At 41.3% G+C, this 25,250-nt stretch overlaps 1 protein-coding gene across 50 annotated transcripts; it reads right to left on the reverse strand.

Moving 5' to 3' along the window:
- Nucleotides 1–50: 50 nt before the first annotated feature.
- Nucleotides 51–24,919, reverse strand: ints6 (integrator complex subunit 6). Of its 50 annotated transcripts, XM_022195868.2 has the most exons (18): nt 23,462–23,984; nt 23,300–23,377; nt 22,112–22,261; nt 15,030–15,119; nt 13,427–13,610; nt 10,412–10,537; nt 10,092–10,243; nt 8,569–8,721; nt 7,811–7,943; nt 7,251–7,345; nt 7,064–7,174; nt 5,716–5,925; nt 5,498–5,624; nt 5,262–5,404; nt 4,984–5,170; nt 3,438–3,782; nt 2,360–2,453; nt 51–1,579 (listed from the first exon to the last, which is right to left on the reverse strand). In XM_022195868.2, the coding sequence occupies exons 1-18, from the start codon at nt 23,570–23,572 to the stop codon at nt 1,486–1,488; spliced, it is 2,583 nt and encodes an 860-aa protein (XP_022051560.1). In that variant the 5' UTR covers nt 23,573–23,984; the 3' UTR covers nt 51–1,485. The 50 variants fall into 50 exon arrangements, 1 of the variants encoding a protein (XP_022051560.1); XR_007946764.1 differs by lacking the exons at nt 51–1,579; nt 2,360–2,453; nt 3,438–3,782; ... (9 more) ...; nt 10,412–10,537; nt 13,427–13,610 and adding an exon at nt 16,294–16,363 and having other exon boundaries at nt 15,052–15,943; nt 16,469–22,261; nt 23,462–24,919; XR_007946769.1 differs by lacking the exons at nt 51–1,579; nt 2,360–2,453; nt 3,438–3,782; ... (9 more) ...; nt 10,412–10,537; nt 13,427–13,610 and adding an exon at nt 15,804–15,873 and having other exon boundaries at nt 15,052–15,768; nt 16,434–22,261; nt 23,462–24,919.
- Between the last annotated feature and the right edge of the window lie 331 nt (nt 24,920–25,250).

The raw sequence follows: 25,250 nt of genomic DNA on the forward strand, positions 1-25,250 counted from the left end.
CATCTGTCTCTGTTGTTATTATTTATTATTATCAACAGAAACACCAAGAGTCAGATGTTTAAAGAACACTTTATTTACACGGCCCTTCACAGTGTAAAATAGAAATTTGATTCATGGAAATACTTACAAAAAGGCCATTTTCCACTGAACATTCTCTTTAAATAGTACTCTAGGGTTATTTACATCTTTACAGTGTATTCAAAATACTCTTTTGGTAGCGGCCTCTTCACAAACAAAGACAGTATGGCAGATTTTGGTCCCTGTCCGAGGAGGGAACGGAAGAGGGCTGCCTCGAATCACAAACCAACTCCTGACCTCTCAGACCCTCATTCGGGTTTATTTGTGCACATCTGAGAACACAGAACGAGCCTGAAGCCCCCCAATAAAGGAGGAAAATTAGCCACAAAAATGTACTTTTTCTTTTAAATTACATTAAATAAAGTTTCTCAAATTTACACAAGTGCATTTCCGGTTCAGCGACCAGAGGTTGGTTTGAGATTCACGGCGGAGAGAGGGAGAGAGTTTAGGGAGTTTAAAGTCATTTGGCAGCGACCAGCCGGCATCCAGACCTCGGCTCGTCAACGCTCTAGCGGTTTGTTGCATATCAGCTGCTTCAGGCTGAAACAAAGATGAAGTCAGGGAGGGGAGTGCTCCAGTCTTATTGCTGATTCTGATGGAGTCAGTTCCTGAGCTTTTAGTCCCTGGATTCCAACATTAGTGACCAACGATGTCTCATCATTTGCTATTTTACTTCATCTCTGAAAACCTGCTGGAGACAAACTTTTAAGTCTACAGTCTCCAGACGGTGGCGCCGTTTATCCCCAGGAGGGGACAGAAATCATTTCTTTGTCGTACTCTGAAGTTTCTGCTCAGTTCTAAAGAATTATCAGTGGACAGATTGGATCCTGGAGCCTCATTAGAGCTGATAAAGAGCAGAGGAGTGTTCCGTTAGTGGAGTGTAAGTCGAACAGAAACGAGACTCGCTGCCTCCTCAAAACGCCAAAACAAAGAGTAAGACCCAACGAGAAGGAAAGTGACTGAATTAAAGGCATGAGGGGAGAAATCATGAGCATCTCTGCTGGATCCTGTTTGACCCTGAGTTGTCCAAAAACACCAAACCTCTCATAGCCGACCCCTTCCCACAGTCACCGATACAACATCACATCCAGACACACACCGCCATCAGCCCTGGTTTACTTCCTGTCTGGAGATCAGGTTTGTTAGTTAAAAACAAGAATATCTGATAAGAGGAGAAGAACCAGCAGCTGTGGACAAACATCTGACCTCTCCTTGCATAGGCAACACATCACCTGCAGCAGTAAATGCTTCCTGCTTGCGGACATCATCCGGTGTCAGAACTTCCTGTGTGGGGAAACAACAGAACCTCCACTGAACAGGCGACGGTTGGAGAGTCGGATGGTGCCTGGGCTCGTCTCTGCAGGGACGGGGTGCAGACGGTTTGTCGCCGGTCAGTTCGGTTTGGTCTCAGAGCGAGTCCACGTGGTTCATGCTGATGGATCTGTTGTGGATCTCCTCCAGGAAGTTCTCCAGCTGCTCGATGAGAACTCGCTTCTTGAACCTTCGCAGAGGAGAAACGACAAACGTGACATTCTGAAGCAAAAACGGCAGACTGGACCTGTTCTCATGAGCAGGTGAGCTTATTTAACCCTCCTGCTGTCCTCATTTACAGGCACCAAAAATATTGTTTCCTTGTCTGAAAAAAATACAAAAAAATCTGCAAAAGAAATCCCCCAAATTTGGCAAAAAAATTCTTTCAAATATTTTCAAAAAATTAGTAAAAACCTTTAAAAAAATCCTAAAAATATCTAAAGTGATTACATGTATATCAATAAAAAAATTTCTGTGAATTTGCAAAACCTTCAGGAAGAAAATTCCAATAATTCCTTAAAAGTTTCTCTTCAGAAGTTTTGTTTTATTTTTTTTTAAAAATCCCCCAAATTGGCAAGAAATTTTCAAAAAATAAGTAAAAATCTTCCAAAAAAATCCTAAAAACATCTAAAATGATTACATATGTCAATAAAACTTATAATATTTTCTTTAAGAACATTCACAAAAAATCAACCAAAATCCAGTGAAATTCACTGGATTTTAGTTGATTTTTTGTGAATGTTCTTGAGAAACATTTATAACATTTCTTTATTCCCCACAAAAAAAGTTCAAAGATTTCCTAAAGACATTGAAAATGTGGACATCAGAAGTTTCACTGTGAAAATATAGATTTGTTTCCACATTTTGAAAACAGGTCAATTTTGAGCCACAGGACAACACGAGGGTTACGCCACAAACTTCAGATGTTTCAGACGCAGAATTACAGTTTGCTCGAAGTCTAATGTTCTACCTGGCTGCCTCTTTGATGATGTTCTGGAGGAAGATGAGCCGAGTGTCCAGAGTTCCCTGGATCTGCTTCAGGAGGAGGAAGATCTTCTCGTAGTCTGAAACAGAAAGGTAAATCATTATAGTAGAGTTTCTGGTTTAATTCTCTCTAAATGTGGTGGAATACTAAAAACTAACGAGGTAAAAGAAATGTAGTAATCAAGCCGAGTCATTATTTCTAATATATTGGCTGATTCATCTTTAAATCTGAGCTAAAAAGTCGAGAAGTTTCACATTAAAAGCTTCCAAAGTCCAAGATGACGTCATGAAATCTCACAGTGGAAACAACAGAAAAAAACAAAACAAACAAAAAAAACTAGAAAATCCTCTCATTTGAGAAGTCGGAACTTTATTTTCCTTTCTGTTTAATAATCATTCCATTCCCCAGCTGTTATTAATTCATCCGTTATCCTGGCGTTGGTTTTATCATCAGCCTCAGATGTTTAGTTGTTTATGCTTTCATTCTGTTTGTTTGTTTGCACTAAAACTCCCACACCCATCTTCATGATACCTGGTAAAGAGGTGGAGGATGGTTTCTGATGAGTGTATTGTAATTATTAGTGAACATTTTCCACAGACATCCCTAAATGTCTACTAGATAACATCAGCTGTTCTATAGAAACATGTAAAAATACAGTTTTTTTTTTATAAATAGTGAAGCGTCAGAGCTGATTATTCAGAATAAATCAATGATCTGGGCCAACTTAAATCCTCAGTTTGCTGTTTTTGAGAAGAAGTTTCAGGTCAAATAGAGGTGGATGTTGAAGATTACACTTCTGTGGTTTCTGCTGAGAAAACAGGAGGAAAACGCAGAGAGGGAAGAGAAGCTGGTTTCTGTCCTGTTTTCTGGAAACACATAAACACTGTGTGGCAGCTTGTACTGGTAGGACATTTACCTCAACAGAACCGTAGAGGTTTGCTTGTGTTTCAGGCCCCGCTGTGAAGAACTATGAGAGTAAATCTGGTGAAATGTTTGCTTTGGTATCAACAGGATCAAACCTGGGAACCGTTACTGAACCCTCTATTTTCTGTTGGATACGTACGTCTGCCAGGTTTTCTGATCTCCTTGTTGATCAGCGCCCTCAGCTCGTTGTTGACCTTCGTCGTCTCCATGTGGATGTGCTTCTTCAGGGCTGCAGGCGACAGGTAGCGGCTCGGCTGATCCTCCATCAGAACCATCTCCGCTCCTCCGTCGCTGCCCAGCGGAGGCTCACCGGCCTGGGGTCGCCCGTTCTCCTCCTCGACCCGGTGATCGGTGTGGTTCTCCTGGAGGTCGGAGGACGGGTGTTCCCCGTCCGAGTCGGAGCTCCCGTCTGAGCCGTAGTGGTTCTGATTCAGGTGGTTGATGATCAGGTCTGGATCTGGAGCTCCGTCGCTCAGGTCCACGTCTGGAGAGAGATTCAAAAAGAGCCACAGAACGATCAAAAAATGGAACGACAGAAAACAGTTAACCCTCGTGTCGTCCTGCTGGTCGGATTGACCCGTTTTAAAGTTTGAAAATGTGGAAAAAAAAATATTTTCACAGTGAAACTTCTGATTTCAACATTTTCAACATTTTTGGGAAATCTTTGAACATTTTTTGGTGGAAAAAAAAGAAATGTTAAAAATGTTTCTTAAGAACATTCACACACACAAAAAAAATCAACCAAAATCCAGCGAATTTTACTGGATTCTGGTGGATTTTTTTGTGTGAATGTTCTTAAAGAAAATATTAGAAGTTTTACTGATTTATATATATATATATAGATATATAATCACTTTAGATATTTTTAGGATTTTTTTGGAAGATTTTTACTCATTTTTTGAAAATTTCTTGCCAATTTGGGGGATTAAAAAAAAAACCTCTGAAGGGAAACTTTTAAGGAATTATTGGATTTTTTTTCCTGAAGGTTTTGCAAATTTGGGGAAATTTTTTGCAGAAATTTAGGATTTTTTCAGACATGGAAACAATATTTTTTGGGGTCCATAAATGAAGACAACAGGAGGGTTAAAGCAGCGACCAAAGAGGACCAAAAACAGGGACTGAAGAGTGTCGTTCTAGACCAGGGAGTAAGATGCAACTGGTGGGAAGTGATTCTGGAGAAGATTTGTCAAGTTTGAGAAAGAAAGTTGAGTTGGAGCAGCTGAAATGTAAAACAAAACAGTTTTAGAGTCAAATGTCTTCACATCATGTATGATGGAAAGCAGAAACGGTCCTAGAAATGGAGCTAAACTATCAGAACATAAGATTAAAAAGATCAAGAATCTTTATTGTCATTATTCAAGTAGTTCTCATCGGTCACTTGGTAATCAGCTAAAAAGTCAACATTAAAAGACGTGGACAGCAACACATACAGTGCATTAAAAAAAGTAAAAATACATTAAAAGTAAGAATACACATGCATATGTGTGTAGCAGACTGATTAAAGGTTCAGGTTCAGTTCCATCTCAGAGTTTACTGCTCTGGGGAAAAAGCTGTTTCTCAATCTTTTAACACCTCAACCTTCTTTCGGAGGGCTAAACTGAGCAGCTAAAGTGTTTCCAACCATCAACAGACCAGTATAAAGGTTAGTAGTCGTATCCGTGTTGCCGTCGTGTCTCGGATCTCACCTGAGGAGGTTCTGGGGCTGGCCGGAGGGCTGACTGGAGGCGTGTAGGCTCGACCCAGACGCAGCAGAGGAGACATGCAGCGCCGCCTCTTGGGACCTCCACCCGGCATGTTGCTGCTGTCTCCGGGTCTCTTGCCCTTGTTCTGGGGGCCGGTGACAAACTCATCGGCCTCGTCGATCATCATGCCCTGAAGGAGAGGCAGGAAGAAGGTCAGCTTAGATGTTCTCAGCCCATATTCTTCATGTGTTAAGAAGTAGACCAGGGTGAGTGGGATTCACCTTCTTGTCCAGTTTGAACGGGTTTCCGAAGGTGTGCAACCGTTTGGGCTGTTCAGGATCGGCGTCTCGGAGAGGCTGAGGAGCAGCTTTCAGGAAGTCCTGGTAGTTTCCCATCTGGGCGATGGGCACGCTGTGGAACTGGTCTGTTCAGGAGATAAACCACCAACACGTGGAGATAGTAAATATTCTCACCAGGACATGATGTCTGAGCATCTTAAGGTACAACAGTGGTCTACCTGAGTCCTGCCCTCGCAGCGTACAGACGCTGGTGTTCAGCAGGTTCCTCCTCATTCTGCTGAGCTGGTCCAGCAGGTGGCTGCGAGGGATGTCGTAGGGATTCCTCAAGCTCTGAGGCTTCAAGCCCTGAGGAGGACAGAAGGAGGAGAGAGGAGTTTATAGAGTAGAAATGGAAATGAAAGGCTAATGTGTGACTGGTAGAAATGAAGTAATGTACCTTGTTGAGCAGAGCCAGGTGGAAGCCCTGGAACTCTTTGGGGTTGAGCTCCAGAGTCGGAACATCTCCAGTCAGACTGTGCAGCTGCTGGATGAAATCCCTCCGCTGAGCCAGAGATATCCCTCCACCCCGCCAGCGCACTTTGATGCCGGCTTCTGATGGAGGTTTCTTACCGATCAAAGCAATGAGGCGGTCGTACTCGATTTTAGACTGGAGGAAAAGGAGCAGATTAATGAGAAGACTAGAATTACAGCCAAATGACTTTTAGCTACAATCACTGCTGTTCTTTATGCAGAAGAAAATAGTTGAAACACTTTAACACCCTCTATTTACCATTTATGAGCAATATACAAAACTGAACCAAAGGTTTATAACAAACTATAATGTAGCTGAAAAATAATCTAATCTGAGCATTTATTAATGTATCAACATCTCCTGTGGGAATAAACAGATCATGTAATAATACAGAACAAGTTTTAATTACTCACAAGCTAACATTAATTAATGATTAACAGTCTTTATAGTCTCTGACAACAATACGTTGGATTATAAACCAATTATTAACCCGTTGTGCTTCAGTGTTCCGCTGTGGAACACTTTGAGATCTGCATAAGCATTTCCTTAAATGTCTTAAGCTGCAAACGCGATTATACAAACACTATGCGTCGATGGAAAGCTTAGATTCTCATGAATCCGCCGGTATAAACCACTTTCAGATGCGATTACCACAGCGGGTAATATAAACACATTTGTCCGACAAACAACAAATATTCATCCATCCGTTCTCTGTACACGGCTTCAACGTACACAGCGAGACTCACATTTCCGGGTTCATTATTACACACAGATGAAAATATTCCACAAAAAACGGCCATAATCCAACCTTAGACATCCAGACGAAACAAGCTAGTAAAATATTTTGTCCAAAACATGTCCTGAAGTCGGTATATAATCCACGAATAGGTCGTTTTCGAGGAAATGCACCTCGCGATGCGCGTCTAATATTCCCTGTATTTCTCGTCATATTTTTATTTACAAATAAAATATTAGCGATTTTTTTGTACTGACAATGGCTGGAATTGACTGCAGCTTATAGGGTTAAGTACTGATAGATAGATTAGACAGATAAATCGATGCTGCATAGGTGGAAATACAACACTAGTTTCTTTACATGCATACCCCAAAACAATTATTTTTCCAGATAAATCTGCTGTAAAAGACTAAAGTTTCACCTCTTAATTGAACTGATTTCATAAAACAAACAAAAAATTATCAATCTAGAAAATCCACAAATGTGATCAGGAATAAAGCAGATAAATGCTCCAAACCCTACAGCCCCCGGACCGACCTGCTGGCTGAGCTTCTTCAGGTAGGAAACCACGCTGTAGCTCAGACCGTACTCCATGTTGTCGGCCAGCAGGTTCGGCGCTCCCATGATCCTCAGCGCCTTCCTCAGGGACTGTGGACATAAAAACAGGAATAAGAACAGAACATTTTTGCCCTCCGCGTGCTGAAGAACGCTGCCGTCTACTGACCCCGATGTAATACGGAGGCATGGTCTTCAGGTAGTTCTCGAAGGACTGACGCCATTTGATGGTGGGCTTGAACTTGTGCACTTTGATCAAGTCGTCTGCAGGAAGAAAAACCGGTGAGAACAGACTGGAAATGAGACGTTCATCTACAACATAAAACCTCCCGGATATTCACGTTACTCAGCAGAGAAATTCCACATTTTGTTCTCAGCCTGCTTCAGACTTTAACAGACTCCGACCATAAAATAACCGACAGTCCAACATGCAGGGAGGTGGACTGGAAGGGGAAGCTGAGTTAGTTGTAGGTTTCTGTGTTAGACTGAAAGAAGGCATTCATGACTGAAGGTATCAGGATATGGACTGACTGGTTGTAAACTGTGGTGATTTCTGTACATCTCCATCTGTTTTACCTTTGTGGAATAAATAAAAAGCCCAAAAATAATGTTTTCGTAGACTAAAAGACTGAGTTGATGATGGCAATGTCTCATCTGTAGAAGTGATCTAACAGCAGCACAGTGACAGAAAACATGACGGAGGACACCGGACAGATCCAGACGTCTTACCCAGAAGGGGCAGCAGAACGGGGTAGTTGTAGGGCATTACAAACAGGTTGACACAGTTCAGAGCGGTGCTGGCCTTCAGGTAGCCAAAGGGTTGCCCCAAGTCGCTGTACTTGGCACTGTTACACACAAACACCTGGAAGACGGAGAGGAGCCGATAAATGAGAGGTTAACCTGAAATGAAAGTGGCTCCATCAGCTTCTGTTTGTCAGTCTGATGGTTCACCTGAGGGGAAAAGAAGCCCAAACCCTTTACTTCACAGTGTTTACCTGCAGCCGATGCGTCTACACAGGACCAAATCTATCACCATTTCCATCTTTTTATTTACTCTAATTTCCCATATAGACACACACAGGCCAGTATAAGATCCTACCACCTGACAGGAAAGATGAGCAACAAAGAAACTGCTCTGAGATTTTTCTTCCAGCAGCAGGACGGCAGTGTAAAACTGAACCTGAGGCTGGTAGAGGAGAGACAGTCGGACCTAAATCTAAAGGTTGAATCTCTGTTGCTCTGAAGGGAATGTTTACAGCAGCATGTTGTCCTTCTATCATCTTAACACGCCTTTGGTCACAACTTATATTTTAAGAGTTAATCTTCCTCTCTTTCCATTTATTAAACCCCTAAAAACTAGTCTGTGTATCAAAGTTTAATATTTAGAGGTTTCTTCCATGAAAATAACTAGGGATGTCCGTCAACAAAATGATCTTCTGGGTGCAGATTTCTGCTCCAACGTTAGTTCCTGTGTGATGGTGGTGTACCTGCCAGCAGGTGTGTGGGGATTTCCTCTCCAGGATGTACTGCGTTAGTGGCGAAGGCTCCAGCTCGTACTTATCAAAGGGCACCTTGTCTATGACCATGGGCTCAGCGTCCAGACAGGAGAAGCGTACGTGGGGGTGGGCTGAGCGTGGAGGCTGTGGGGGACAGAAACAGTAAAATACAAGAATTACATTAATAAAGGAACATTAAACTATATTAATAATAATAACTGCAGAAATGTAAAACTAAATATTCAACATCAAAGCAGCAAAACTGCTCGACTGTAACACGGACAGACTTCATTTTGTGCTTCCAGACGTAGTTAGTATTTATTTAAGTTTACAACTCGCTTTTTTACTCTTTTATGTTCAAAGGAGATTGTTTTGGTGCAGGACAGCAGTCTGTCTTTTTGGATGATAAACAAAGAAGATGTTTCTATAGCTCACATTTATTTTCATTTCTATTTTTCTTCATGTGCCAGTTTTTAGAAATAACTAAATTTGTAAATCTGTACCAGTCAAAGTTTGTTCATGTAGCCCTGTACAACAGCCCAAAAGGTGACCAAAGTGTTTCACAGTAAACAACAAGAAAATAACTGAAATACTGCACACATAACTAGAAAAGCACTCGGAGAGCGCATACCTCCACCATGCCGTTTGTCTGTCTGTCTGTGTGTGTGTGTGTGTGTCTGTGTGTGTGTGTGTGTCTGTTTGTCTGTTAACAGCATAACTCAAAAAGTCATGGACGGATTTTCACCAAATTTTTACAGGATGTCCGGAAGAGCAAGAGTAAGAATCGATTAGATTTTGGAGGTGATCCGAATCACCGTCTGGATCCAGGAATTTTTTGCTCTTAAGGACATCCTGTAAAAATTTGGTGAAAATCCGTCCATGACTTTTTGAGTTATGCTGTTAACAGACAAACAGACACACACACACACACAGACACACACACACACACACACACAGACGGACAGACAAACAAACTCCAGTGATTACATAACCTCCTGGCGGCGGTAATAATGTGAAAATGTGCTGCTAAATTTGCCAGATATTTGGCCCTCGTAAATCTTTTTAAATTGTCTGAAACTACACTTATTATTACTATCATAGGAGCTTTTTCTGTTGAGTGTAAACACGTAGCTTTAAAGTCCTAGTCTATTTCATTTTTTGTTGTTTTATTATGTCGCTGAGACATACATGTTTTAGTTTATGTATTTAACCTTCATTTAACAGGAAGTTCTTTGACATTAAAGTCTATTTTTTGAAGGAGACCTGGCTAAGAAGGTGCTCCATTATACAGTCACAAAGAAGTCCTGCCTCTATAATCTGTTAATAAATTAAAGTTGTAAATTTTTGCAGAATTGTAGGATTATTCTGCTGTTACTCTGAGCAAATTATAAACAATCAGCTAAATGTCAAAAATATGAACGCAAGAAATGACATAGATTCCTTATGTGAAGCTGAAACCCAGAAACATTCTCCTGTGAACTTTATGTGCTGATAAAACAAGTAAAGAGTCTCACCAGAGTCGGGGAGTTCTGGTCGGGCCAGAAGGCCTCGGGGATGGGCCAGTGGCCGATGGGGACGCCGGTTTTAGGGTTGGGTCGGACATAAATCAGCTTGTGACAGCAGTGCCACGGCTGCAGACCGGACTTCAACGCTTCAGCTGGAGCATCTGAGCAGGAAGAAGAAGAAGAAGAGGATGATTTCACAAACAAAAAGCAGGAACTCCGATAATGAAAACAAACGGCTCCACTACTAATCTAACAGCCTGCAGATGTCAGAAGGTCTTCGAGGAGATTAAGTCATGAACAAGTTTAGAGCAATCCGAGGTGTTTCTTACCCTCCAGTGGCGGAGGATCCGGCCCTGTCTTCTCAAAGTTTATCACCACTCCACTCTGGATCTTCTGAACCAGAGACTCCAGACACTGATTCAACATCCGCTGAGAAAACACGCTGTAGGAACGTCCTGCAGCAGTCACACACATATAAATATAACTTTAAACCCCACAGAAACCATCAATAAGCTCAACTCAGCACACATTTGTTGAAAATGGATCTTATTAAATCTGCTTGAAGCAGTTTTAAAGCACCATTAATTAATTTTTGGGTCACTAGGGGGCAGCAGAAACACACTCATTCTTTCTGCCAGGTGTATACTTCCCTTAAAACTGCTCTCTTCTTAACCCTTCATGGGCTCAATGATCATATTTGGTAACTTCCACACATTAAATATGGAGTTGCTCCGCCTCTAAGTGAGGTCAGGAAGCATGTGGTTTCCATCCAGCCAATCAGAGAAGATCACTCTACGTTACATCACACTGCATCGTGGCATCTGACCAATCAGAGGCCTGGAACGGATCAAACCTTGTCTTTTCTCCAAAGTTGGAAAAAGACGGACTTGTGGCTCGGTCCTTTTCCAGATAAACTAGCCATGGTTAGTCGACCAAACTTGCACATTTTCTGGTTGAGTACTTGTGCTACGTAATGATAAATACATTTATAGGAATGTTTGTTTTTTCTACCACTATCAGGCAGGAACCATATACGGTAATTTCACTGGCCTTGAATTTCAACATGAAAATTAAAAATTTAGAAAAATGTCACAAAGTAAAAGTCTTCCGTCCCCCAAAAACACTCTCGGGTTGAAATTCTGAATTTCAAAGTATTTCAATGAGTCCCTTTAAAGGGTTAAAGTTGTTCTCCTATATATGGAGCAGCTTCAGTCCTTCACGCTGGATGGAAATGTGGCTCTAAAAACTCTGAATCTGCTTCAGCTCATTGTGTAAAGATCAGTTTCGACACATTCATTCTGACTGATGGGTCTGATTCAGCCTTCTGTCCATTTACTGACTCCAACTTCACCTCCAGTGACCTCTCGCGCACCCATTCACTGATCATTTCAAAAGGCCGTCTGCCATCAGCAGTAATGTTCTGTAGACCGTCTGACAATGGAGCTGTGTCCTGCTCTGCATTCAGCTCCACCAACTGCTCTCTGTTTTAATCTTAACCTGCCATCAGCATCGTTCTAGAGTGTTCCTCCACATCCAGGAGACAGGAGGAGAACAGTGCTGCTTAAATCTGGTAGGGCTAGGCTTATGCTACATTCGGGGGGATTACAGATCTAAATCTCTGTCCAGAAAGTGTCCTGACAGTCCTTAAAGTGAGACAATAGCAGCCCCAATCCCAGACCAGGCGGGAAAATCCGGTTTTTCTAAGCTTAAATCAACAATTACTGCCCAAGTCTACCTGAATAAATCCTTCCTCCCCTCCAAGGACAGCTCCAGCAGCGCTGCTCAGCGGCTCAAAAAGGAGCTAACTGTGTTTGTACTGGAAAAAAGTAAACACAACGCTGAGGAAGATGCTACTGAGAGCAGAGCTCCAGGCTGAAAACCAGCTGTCTCTATCAGTGTCCTGACTAAAGAACAGAGAAAGAAAACCCCCAAACACCAAACTCATTCTCTTCCCTTCCTCTGTCCTGAGATGATTCACGCTCCAGAATCATTTAACAAACATCTATTCTGATCTGCAGTTATAAATACAGAGCTTGTCCCAGCATGTTCCAGGCGCTGCTGCAGCTTTTAGGGTGGAGGAACCAGGATGACTTTCCAAACTAACGTGGTAATCGCATGCATCAGCTAACCACGAAAACAAAAATGGTAATGTGACAAAAATTACGAGTGACTTAACCCTTTAAGCTTCAGTCAATTCCAGCCGTTTTCAGTACAAAAAAATCGCTAATATTCTATTTTTAAATAAAAAATAATTACGAAAAATACAGGGAATATTGGACGGGCATCGCGAGGTGCATTTCCTTGAAAACGACCGATTCGGGGATTTTATACCGACTTCAGGACATGTTTTGGACAAAAATAGTTTACTGGCTTGTGTCATCTGGATGTAAAAGGTTGGATTATGGCCGTTTTTTGTGGAATCTTTTTTTTTGTGTGTGTAACAATAAACCCGGAAATGTGAGTTGCGCTGTGTGCATTGAAGCCGTGTATAGAGAACGGATGGATGGATATTTGTTTTTGTCGGACAAATGTGTTTTTCTCACCCGCTGTGGTAATCGCATCTGAAAGTGGTTTATACCGGCAGATTCATGAGAATCTAAGCTTTCCATCGGCGTATAGTGTTTGTATAATCGTGTTTGCAGCCGTCGGACATTCTTGAAATTCCTATGCAAATTAGTAGGTGTACCGCCGGCGGTACACTGAAGCTTAAGGTCTGGATTTACAGCTGATGAAGTAAGAGTTTAAGTTCAAACAAACTGTCTGAAATGTTGAATCAGAAGGAAAATTAAAAACGTAATCGGTTTTTATCTCCTGCAGGTTGTAATTTCACATGATGAACGGGAAACTGAGGAGGTTTTATTAACTTTAGGGCTGTTTAAAATACTCTGTAGCATGCTAAATGCTATCTGTTGTGCTCTGTAATCCAATGTGAGCTGGAAATATCTGCATGTATGATACAATAATAAACAAAATCCATTTATCAGCACTGCTTTATATGCAGCAAACTAAAATAAAGCAGTGAACTCATAGCAGAAATGCTTTCATCAAGTCTGGAGAAGAGATGTGGTGGGACTGAGGGGGAGGCTGTCTGTCAGTGGAGCCTACAGCTCCCATAATGCACCTCAGCAGCATCATTCACAGAAATCTCCCTCATCTTTCAGACTCCATGTCAACAGTACCTGAAGCAGCTCTTTCTTTTATATTCTGCTAAAGTCCAGAGCTGATCTCCAGATGCTTTCTCAGAGCTCCAACTAAAGCTCCTCTAAAGCTGCAGAAGACGTTAAACTGCCAGAGAAACGTTGATCTTTATGTGAAACACCCGTCACACGTGAGCCAAACCCTACCTCCAGTGACCTCACACATGGGGGTGATGGGAGAGTCGTCGGGCGGGACGCCACCGAGGGGTTCAGGCTCCACCGAGGTGTTTCCGGGGATTCTCAGCACCAGAGCGAACAGACGCTGGTCCCAACGGAAGGGCTCCTTGGTCAGCTCGCTGCCTGGAAGAGGGGTGGTCAGAGGCAGATGGAGCTGCACAGACAGAAAAACCAGAGGATGAGATGTTTAATCCCCTGTTTAAACCCAGAGAGCTTCTCTGTAGCATCGCTGGTTGTTCTGGAGGACAAAAGACTGAACCTTCATTTACCAGAACAGACATCACATTTGGATTTCAGAACAATTTCCAGCATGTTTCCCAGTTTAACATGCAGAAAAAATGTTTTAAGACAAAAATGATAAGCTGTGAGACTGGGTTGTGTTTTTAACATTACACAACCTGCAGCTGTAAGATCAGTGTCTGAGGACTCCATTCTCTCATCAGTTTTCTCTGCAGACGTTTCTTAAGCGGTCCTAAAATTTAAACGATTTTCAGAGTCATACTTCCTCATTACTAATGTGAGCAGACTCAGGGCTGGTGTTATCACAGAAGCTGCAGAATTACAGATGTAATTGTGTGTTTGGATGAAACCAATTACAGGGAGGAGCAGCAAAGACATGGAATATGAGCAGTGGATGGACGGGAGTGACAACTTATTATTGTTCTTCATTAGTTTATATAAAAAGGGACCATGTAGAACACTGTATTATAGAGTTAGAGACAGAAATGACCAGCTCGAGATGAAAGTTACTGAGGAATCCTCTCATGATTACCGGCATCACTAGAGCTAAAATGATCTCAGTAAAATTATTCTTTACATATTTCAACAAAAGGGTTGAAAAAAACATTTATTAAGAAGAAATATACCATTTTTACTGGGTCTAACTTCTCAAATGTGATCAGTTGCTGAATTTCTTGAACATATATCACAGTTAAACTGGATATCTTCAGCCAGTCTAACAAAACCAGCTGCTTCCAGACTTTACCCTGAGAACTAAAGGGGCCTTTTATTAAGATTTTCTAACATTTTATAGACTATAGGATTAATTAGTATTTAAGATTATTAATAAATTAGGTTAAAATAAGCAAAGTAATTCATTAGAAAAACAATTATTGACTGCAGCCTCTCAAAAGTGAGTATTCACTGGGATGTTCAGATTTTTCTGATGTTGTTTACAATTAAATGCATAATAAATTCATCTGCTCAGGCTTTGGGGAGTTGTGAGGAGTTTTGATTAGGATTTTCTGGCAGTTTATGGAACAACTGAGTAAAAGTACCAACAAAAAAAAGACAAAAATAGCATTTGTTTCCACCTTCTAAGATTTATAAGTTAGCGGAAGTTTAATGTGGGTTAATTGTGAGCCTGTAAATGGACAGGACTGCTTCACCTTTTTCATTATGGGATGACTCTAACCTTCATTACTAAACGGCCTTCATAGCAGGAGAGTTCAAACTCTTCAGAAAGGGTTCCATAAAGTAATGTGTGCTTGTGTTATCCTGAACATTTTGAGCTGTACTCCAACCAAGCAGGAAGTCCTCCTGATTGGTCGTCTTTGAGGAAGTGTGGGCTGACCTCGTCTTGGACTCCTCCCCCGCTGGTCAGCTTGTTGCCGTCGGTGATTGCGATGATGATGGCCGGCTCAAGGAAAAAAGGATTCCTTCCCTGCAGAGAGAGGCACAAAAAAAAAAAGAAGCATTCATGATTACTTTTAAAACAAAATCATGGAAGTAACTTGTCAGATTAATGTAAACTCTTTTCTGGTGACTCAATGAAGGGACCCAGTGAGAAAATTTAAGCTATCAAAAATTAAAAGTGAGCAAATAGCAGCAGTGAACTCCAAGTTAAAACAGTGACAGGGTGAATGAATCCTGGTGTTTAGCAGGTGATTATTTATGGTACTGGACATCTCAGGCACAAATGGGAGCAGACAATGCATCATTAACAGAGAACCTACAGGGGGCCTATTTCAGGGAGAGAAGCAGAAACTCAAGGGGATAATAAATAGAAGCACTAAAGGTCTTTAGTATCTATAACTCTGAAGTAGACGTTCACTCTATGCTCCACTCTGCAGAGAATATGAGGACCTACAGGAGACCCCTATTCTGCTACACCTCATAATATTTCATGACATCAGCTGATGAAACCAAACTGGAGCTGCATTTATCACTTCAGCCTTGTGGGATCTCCACCGAATAACCAGGTGAACGTAAGACCCTGAACGCGACCCAACAGTCCTGTCAGCAAACAGTCAGCAGGCCGGAGCCCACTGCAGAGAAAAACCGTCCTGTTCAGGTTCTTAACGGAGCTCTACCTGTAGTCCTGTTCTGGATACTAACAGAGCTCTACCTGTAGTCCTGTTCTGGATACTAACAGAGCTCTACCTGTAGTCCTGTTCTGGATACTAACGGAGCTCTACCTGTAGTCCTGTTCTGGTTACTAACGGAGCTCTACCTGTAGTCCTGTTCTGGTTACTAACGGAGCTCTACCTGTAGTCCTGTTCTGGATACTAACGGAGCTCTACCTGTAGTCCTGTTCTGGTTACTAACGGAGCTCTACCTGTAGTCCTGTTCTGGATACTAACGGAGCTCTACCTGTAGTCCTGTTCTGGTTACTAACAGAGCTCTACCTGTAGTTCTGTTCTGGATACTAACGGAGCTCTACCTGTAGTCCTGTTCTGGTTACTAACAGAGCTCTACCTGTAGTCCTGTTCTGGTTACTAACAGAGCTCTACCTGTAGTCCTGTTCTGGTTACTAACAGAGCTCTACCTGTAGTCCTGTTCTGGATACTAACGGAGCTCTACCTGTAGTTCTGTTCTGGATACTAACGGAGCTCTACCTGTAGTCCTGTTCTGGATACTAACGGAGCTCTACCTGTAGTTCTGTTCTGGTTACTAACGGAGCTCTACCTGTGGTCCTGTTCTGGTTACTAACGGAGCTCTACCTGTGGTCCTGTTCTGGTTACTAACGGAGCTCTACCTGTAGTCCTGTTCTGGATACTAACGGAGCTCTACCTGTAGTCCTGTTCTGGATACTAACGGAGCTCTACCTGTAGTCCTGTTCTGGTTACTAACGGAGCTCTACCTGTAGTCCTGTTCTGGTTACTAACGGAGCTCTACCTGTAGTCCTGTTCTGGATACTAACGGAGCTCTACCTGGAGGCTTTCTGCTGAATGATGGATCTGTCCAGTTACACAAACAGCCCAGAGTAAACAGAGCAGGATACTGCTGAAGGTATCCATGACAACCTGGCCTTTTTTTATTTACTCCTTTCCCCAAATCCCTTTATGATTCTGGGCCCTTGCTCAGCATGCTAATGAATTGGTGATCAAGATAACTGGAGTGATAATTCCATCTCCCTGAGCTTCTACTGTTGCTGTGCGTTATGGTCACAATTAAACCTAAAAGAAGCCAAACACAGCGATTAAAATTAGATTCTGGGTCATCACAGGAGGAGGATGTAGCAGAACTGCAGGCCAACTATTCTCCTAATCAATAATCACATTAAGCAGATTCTGGCTCCAGCTCCTTAAATGCTTCTTACTTTTTCCTTATGAAACATTAAATTAAATAACTTTAGGGTCATTTTACAGATAAAACAAACTGAGTTATAGTTTTATTGTTGTCACGTCGGCTCCCTGTACTGTTTCTGTGTCGTTATGTTCTGGCCACGATGAAGCTATAAAAAGCCAAACACAGATAATAATAATTAGATTTTAGGCATCACAAGAGATGGATGATACAAGACAGGAAGCTCGCAGCACGATCGCCAAATATTCTCAAAATCAATAATCACATTTCATCATGAGACGGTGATTTAAACAGCAGCAGACAGAATATCTGACAGACCAAGAACCTAAGTTATCATTTTATTGTTGTCATATCAGCTCCCTTAAAAAAACAATTGCAGCTATTATATTATTATATATTATATTTTCTATATTTTTATTTTATGTTACATTCACTTCATAGCTGACCCTAATATTCTGCGCCGTCTTATTGCTTTCCCCCTAGTTGAATATAAAGCTGTTGTAATAACAGAATTTCCCTCTAAGTCTCTATTAATAATCAGATTTTGGGTCGCTATAAGAGATGGATGATACAAAACAAGCAGCTAAATACTCTAATAATCACATTTAATCACTCTGAGCAAAAACTCTGACAGGTTCAAACTTCTAAAATGTGATTTTTATGCCTTCCCTATGAGACAGTAAATTAAATACCTTTAGATTTAAGGTCATTTCACGGACAAACTGAGATAAATTGATCCGTCTCACATCAACTCCTTTGGCTTCTACTGTTGCTATGCGATTACCGTATGTTTTGCTCATATAATTAGATTTCTGGTCATTAATATAGAACAGCAGGCTACAGATAACAGTCTAGGAAACCAGTATATTCTTATAATCAACCACATTTTAACCAAAGCCAGTTCCCTGCCTCCCATCTCTTCCTAATGAGACACTGAACCGAATAGCTTTAGGTTCATTTAATGGACTGAAGAAGTCGTCTAGTCACATCTCTGGGTGCTTTAGGAAAGACCGTCTCTATTTTGTGACATGCTGAAGACTAGAAGCTGAGCTGGTTAAAGAAGATAAACACGTAATAGTTATTTCTATGCAGTCGGATCCATCTGATCCATCCATGATCAACTCAAACCTCACCAGTCAGATCATCTTTCTTTCCTGTCCTCCCTGACTCCTGCTGTCTTTGCTCTCTTAATGAAACTGTGATCAGTGTCAGGATTACCCCCCTCCACCTCCACCTCTCAGGAAGAGTCGCCTCATATGCCTGGCAACCTGGAGGGCTCTCTGCTCCCGTCGACAGAAGCCCTCCAGGGTAATATTAACTCCTCCACAGGCTCACGACTGCCTCTCTACCCCACCGAACGTCGCACACCTTCAGCATCGGGACGACAAATCAAAGCAGACTCTTCCCGCGAGTTAAAGTGGAAAGAAAAGCGAGCGGTGCTGAATTATGACACCGAGGTTTCTGAATACGAAGCCGGCAAAAAACACACGAGCCACCACGATGTTTAGGATAGGATCTGATCTGCAGCTGAAGAGAGACTGAAAAAACACAATGACAGGAGGGTGGATGAAACCTGGCTGCTCAAAGAAAAGACATTCATCTTCTCTGTGTTTAAATACAAAGATATAAGCAGAGGAAATGAGGTTTATCACCATTATCTGTACCAATAATCTGGTTTAAATCAAACAGTTATTGGTACTGACAAAAGGCAACACAGGACTTCCATCTGACTCTGCTATTTAAATAGCTTTTAGATGGAATTTCACCTATTTTACTCTTGAAACTAATTTAAGATTAATCTTTACGGAAAGGAAAAAGACATTCAGCAGATGAGAACAGTAGAAAACAGCTCACAATCAATTGTTTAGTTAATAAACTCAAAGTACTGATTGATTCATCAAGAAAAAATGCCAACAATTAAAGCTACCAGCCTCTGAAATATTATTGTTTTCAGTTTTATGGCTGTAAATTGAGTATTTTTGGGTTCTTATTAAACTAAACAGGCTATTTAGAGCAGCTATGTTGTGCCTGATGCACATTTTGTTATATTTTAAATAAGTGTTTAAGACTAAAAACACATTTTAAAAGGTAGTAGATTTATAAAGCCCTCTAATAATGGCTGCTGTGATACTTCTTTTAAAAAAGGGAATGGTTACCAGTAATTGCAATGGGAGTGTGCCATCTGTTCAGAAACTGACCTGCTCCAGTTGTGAAAGGTCAGAGCAGAGAGAAGTGGTCATTAAATTACAATTATTGTCAGATCAACCTGTCATTAGAGGTCACCAGTGAGGGACACAGTAACCTTGATCTCCACTGTTTGTTTCCCGGTGAGCCGGTCAGACGGCGTCGCTGCTGTTTGACATCTAAACTCCCAGAGCGTCTGACATGCATTATGTATGCTGTATGTATGCATTACCCGGCTGGTAGGATCCTCCAGTTATTAACTGGAAATGCTGGTTCAACATCCATTACTGCTCCATCCTCCTCACTTACCACCACGCTGGAAAAGAGCCGTCCAGATCCTGAAACGACCGCAGACCGAGTACAGCCTGGACATCAAAAAAAGCCTGTTCTGCTGCCTGAATACAGACTTATAATGTCTTATAATCTGAGGTGATGCATCTCCTGTAAGCTGCTTTCTGTTGTTACCTCCGCCAAGGAGGTTATGCGATCGGGTCCGTTTATTTATTTGTCTGTCTGTGTGCGTGTCTGTGGACAGGATTTCTCGGAAACTACTTGTCGGATCTTCATGAAATTTTCACCAGAGGTGGATCTTGGCCCAGGGAAGACTCCATTCAAATTTTGTGTTGATCCGGTTAAGGATCTGGATTCTGGATCCGGATTTAGATTTTCCAACTTTGTATCATCTTCCCTTGGCGGAGGTCAGAAATCTCGGATTGCTCTTGTTTTCCTCTTTTTCTACCAACTTTAAATCAAGACTTTGATAAGTTAGCCTGACCTAATAGCAGCACTCTAACGCTGTAAACACAACCCTTCTATTTATTATCCCTTCTCTCATACGACTTCTCTCCCAGTGACTGAAAACAGACTCAAACAGGTGAAGTCATCAGGGAGCACTATAACAGCGCATTAGCTCCAGTCTTTGTGGTTTTCACTGAATATGTTTGCGATGACCCTACAGCTGTGGACTGGACCCAGAGACTCGCTTCAAATTCACGCATTGCGACAGAGCAGCACGATAAAACTAAGATCTCTTCTAATCTTCTTGCATTTCTCCTTTTTCCTTGAATATTCCAACATTCACGATCTTGTGAACAGAAGGTTTGAATAATTTAAGAGCGTTCTTATGAGACGAATCCCCCTGCTTGTTGTCGACTTGAAAAGAATAAAACAATCATCAACTACACTGTCTAAATCTCAGAAGCAGTAAAACAACAGACGTTCAGGTAAAATGCAAAAAAAAAAGGAAAATGTTTATAAAAGTCACAGAATGTAAACCTAAATCTACATTTGAAAAGTCCTCCACCTGCCTTTAAACCACACAGTGCCAATTTATACAGTCTGTCTGGTTAAAATTAATAAAAGTGAAATAATCTGTCCTAAAATAAATCCTGCCTTCATTAAAATTAAGTATAAATTACATTAAGGAAGCATTTATAGCCATTTTAAAAGCCATGTGCGTACTAAAAGGTGTTCTGAATATTCTGTCCAACCCATTTATGTCAACGACGGTGATCTAATATTAGAATTACCTCTCAGGATAACGCAATAAAATCCAGCAGCGCCTCTAAACTGACCGTTAAGCTGCAACGACACCATTCTGAAAGTGTTTAGATGAAACTAAACATTACAAATGTTAGAAAAATGAGGATTTAATGAAGAAATATGGCTGCAGTCATTTCAGGTTTATCTAATAAAACCTCATACTGGAAGTACATCATGCAGTCTTCGTTTGGTTTAGAAGCTAATTTGGAGCTATTATATACATATAACACATATAGAATATTAGCATTTAAAGCTTCAATAAAACTTAACATTACAACCCCTGTTAAAAATAGAGATTTAGTGCAGACCTGATGCATCAGGTAGATTCAGGTAGTTCATCTAAAAAACAGCTGCTCTTACATTGTAAATAACATCATGCACTTGTAGAGTTTAGCTCAGAAGCTAATTTACAGCTAATTGTACAGAGTCAAAAATATCAACATGAAAAGTTTCATGAATGTTTCAACAAAATTTAACAATTACAGCTCCTCTAAAACACTGAATTAAGGGCAGACTTGTATCGGAAAGCTTCAGGTAGTTTGTCTAATAAAAATATATGTACATAATATAAATATTAGTATTAAAAGTTTCAGCTAAACTAAACATTACAGCCTTTATTTAAAAAGTCTGGATTTAGTGCAGACCTGTTGCACTAGTTTAAGGCAGGTTTGTCCAATAAAAACGGACATTTTAAATACATTGAGCACTTTTGGAGTTTTGTTTGGAAGCTAGCTTACAGCTTTTATCTGTACAGAATAAAAAATATTAGCATGAAAAGTTTCAACAAAACATTATAACCAATATAAAAAGAAGTTTAATTTAATGCTGTTGTATCAGACTGCACTAGTTTACTTTATAAAACAGCTGTTCTCTTGTAAATACATAACGCACTGTTGGCGTTTTGTTTAGATGCTAACTTGCAGTTTCTATCTATATAGACTTGAAAATAGTAGCATGAAAAGTTTCAACAGATACAACAGTTTAATTTAACCTGTTGTATCAGACTGCACTAGTTTATCTAATAAAACCTCACATTGTAAATACATCATACACTGTTGTGGCTTTGTTTAGACGCTAACTTGTAGCTTTTATCTGTGTAGAATTAAAAAAATATTAGCATGAAAGCAGTTTAAGAGACCGGATCAGTGGTGGAATGGATAACGGTTACCGAGCTGTAAATAAACTACGCTGTTCCTGTTATTTTTCCACTCATGTTTGTGTCGTATGACTGAGGATGTGTGGGTTCACAGTATGCAGGTGGTTGATGCTTGTCAGACTGGGGATAGGGGGAAGGGGAGCAGGGTGAGGTGAAGGGGGAGATCTCTGGTAGGAGGTGGGGAGGAGGGCATATAGCACCTTCGTCATGAACCTGACTATCTGTCCTTCTCCAGCACTACATACCTGTCCATAGTTGTCTATCCCAGTCACTAATCTATTCAGATTGAGTAAATCAAAAGCGGTCCTCAGGGACTGGCCGATAGTCGTGAGTCCGGTGGCCTGCAGGTTCCTCAGCTCTGTCATGAAGGTGGCGTGGCTCTCCTTCCATCCGGCCTTGTGGAATAAAAAAAAATAAAATAAAATAAAAAAATCAGGAAATAATAAAGAGGAAACACGTGGTTAAGAATATGAAGAAAAAATAACAAATCAATGAGTGTTTTAATCTGAGCTGATAAACAGGTCACTTCCTCTCTATAAATAAAAAATATTTTTATTTTTATTACTATTTTGTTCCCTGTTCTTCTTTGCATAGTTTCTTTATTATTATTATTATTATTATTCTATTTCCATGTTGTGTACGTAGTTGGCCATAAAAGCTGATTCTGATAAACTGAACCCACTGATAATATGACAGCAGACAGGACCTGGATCTGGTTCTCCAGCTTCAGGTACCAAAATCAGAATGGGCAATAGTGGTCATCTGGTCTAAAGTCTAAATTTGGTCTCTGTTATGATCACAGTAGAACCAATGTTTAATACAGCTATTGTCCTCATACCTGTCAAAGTCATTTTAAGTCACTGTGCCTTGAAATGTGCAAATATTGCATATTAATTACATTTAGTATTCTATAGATTTTTAAATTAGAAGTGTGTTTTTTTATATTATTCCACAGCAAGTTTTTCAGAGTATATACTAATCCTTAATATTAATCTGATTATTAACCTGCCTGTTTTGCCTTTTTGTTATTTATGTTGCTGTATGTAAGCTGCTGAATATTTGAATTTCCCTCAGGATGAATAAACAAACTATCTATCTATCTAGTTAAGTAGTCTGGTCTGTCCCCCACCTCCTCCTCTCCTCCTACCCTCAGATATCACCTCCTCTCCACCTCCTTCTCTCCTCTCCCCCCTCCAGATGCCTCCTCGCTGGATAAATAACTCCCAGAGTTCCTTGCTGCTCACACTGAAACAAAATGTCGGCCATGTTTTAAAAGGGGTATGAAGCTCCTCCTGAAGGTTTTTTCTCCTCTACATGTACTGATCTGATGTATTTTTCTCCTCTCCTCTCTAATGATCTGATGTAGATCACAGCCCGGTGGCAGCGGTGGAGGAGGACAGTCAATCTGTAAATCCGGACAAAACAAACTCTACCTTGATCCCGAATGGAACGTCTTCATAATTTACCAACATGTACCGGTCCCCTCGGCTGGCCGGGTCTCTCCCTCTGAGCTGTGGAGATAGCAGAGAATCATTATTATTTGGAGAGGCTCTGGGTCCGGGTTCACCCAGCAGACCGGGTCCGGGTTACAGTACCTTCATAAAGGTCTCTACAGCGCCTTTAGCTACGTCCAGATAGGTAGTGCCCAGATGGGTGCGCTGGTTCATGGAAGCGGACGTGTCTATCAGAAAAAGTAAAACGGGCATTGTGATGGTAATGACACGTTCTGCATGGACTTGGTGTCAGTACAACCGACCAAAACGCAAAAAAAGTCTTTTGTTCTCCTGCCGCCTCTCTCCCCCCTCAGCTAGCTAGCTAGCTGCTAACTGTCTGTCTCACACATTCTTTCAAAAAAGTGTCAGAATAGTGAGTGTAGAAGCCCTTTCCGGGCGAACTAGACTAAAAACCTCAAACCCTAGGGGCAGGTTATGGATTCACGAGGGATTTTGTTAATTTTTACACTATTTAGTAAATATTCCTAAGTTTCATCGTACAAAAGTTCCCCTCACAGTGTCCCTGCTTCTCCTACACTGACTGCGCTCTGTCTGTCCGGCGCTTTTATACGAAGCTGCGCGCCTGGCTCCGCCCCCCAAGCGCTCTTTCACGGTCACATGCCTAAAAACTCTCCAAAGATTGGCTTGCCCAAGCCGCTTATTACCATATCCAAATAAGGCCAAAGCTGAGCGTCTCCTGCGCATGCCCGCTCGCCCGAGAGGCAGGAATGCAAGAAAATATTCTGTACGTAGAATAGTGTTTAAGAACTCATCATATGTTGCGATGCGCTGTGTTTTAGGAGCGTCGAAGCGTTTATTTTAAGTGAGACCATTCAGAAATTGGCCCCGAGTGTGTGTGTCTGCCCCGAGAGCCGATTACATAATCAACTTCATCCCATGCACGGGCGTGGGCTACTGTGACAGACAACCCTTGAAGACTATAGAGAGAAGATAGACAATATCACATGCACGAAAATATAAACAAGCAGTGAGACATTAACCCAGGAATGCACCCAGGTACAGAGGAGCTGCTCTGGCACTGAGCTTTTCATGTAATGGCCAAATAAAGACAGACTTTCTGCGAAACGATGCGAAGGAAAACAGGTTTAGCTCCACAGTGGCTGCAAGGGATTGACATGCGCGCACACGCACTCACACACCCTGCAGCTCTAAGATGGCTATACTTTGTCTTTCTTTCCCACACCCAAATGTGCAGAAAGCGACATATTTATCCAGAAATGATGCATTGAAGCTATGATTCTGAAAGGGGAGGTAATAAAAAGTAGAACTTCTATCGTCCTTCACTAACAGGATCTTGTGTGAGGTAATGTCTCAACTAATCACACTTATTTCAATCGACCCCTGACGTGCAGCACATCTTCCTGACTGATTAGGTCCACTCTGGTGCCACATGACACCCAGCTAGGCGTGCACGGTTGTGCAACAGAATTTACATAATGTAAGTGCTCGGAAAACAGCATCACTTCCGCAGAAATAAGACGAAACCATCCGGTGGCCTGAGATAGAAGAGGAGGAAGGAGGTCTGCTGGGTTTGATAGACTTCTCTGGAGCAACGCGCACTCTCACACGCACTTCATGTTCCTGTGTCACTGGCACGCTTTTCAGAGTAAAAGGATTCATGTGGATAGGAGATGTAGGACAGTAGAACAGAGCAGCAGTAAACCAAATTATTATGACATGCACTGCTCTAAATTACACACATGTATTAAAATAGTAAACACTTCAGTGCAAACATTAGATGTTTGTTTTCCATTTGTACCACTTGGACTGTTATTTAACTGGGATGTTGTCCACCTTTTTCTTATAAAGTACTAAATTTTCTTATATGACTGAGAGATAATAATAATAATAATAATAATAATAATCCAGC

The sequence above is a fragment of the Acanthochromis polyacanthus genome, chromosome 14, assembly GCF_021347895.1.
Source record: "Acanthochromis polyacanthus isolate Apoly-LR-REF ecotype Palm Island chromosome 14, KAUST_Apoly_ChrSc, whole genome shotgun sequence".
Taxonomy (NCBI): Eukaryota; Metazoa; Chordata; class Actinopteri; family Pomacentridae; genus Acanthochromis; species Acanthochromis polyacanthus.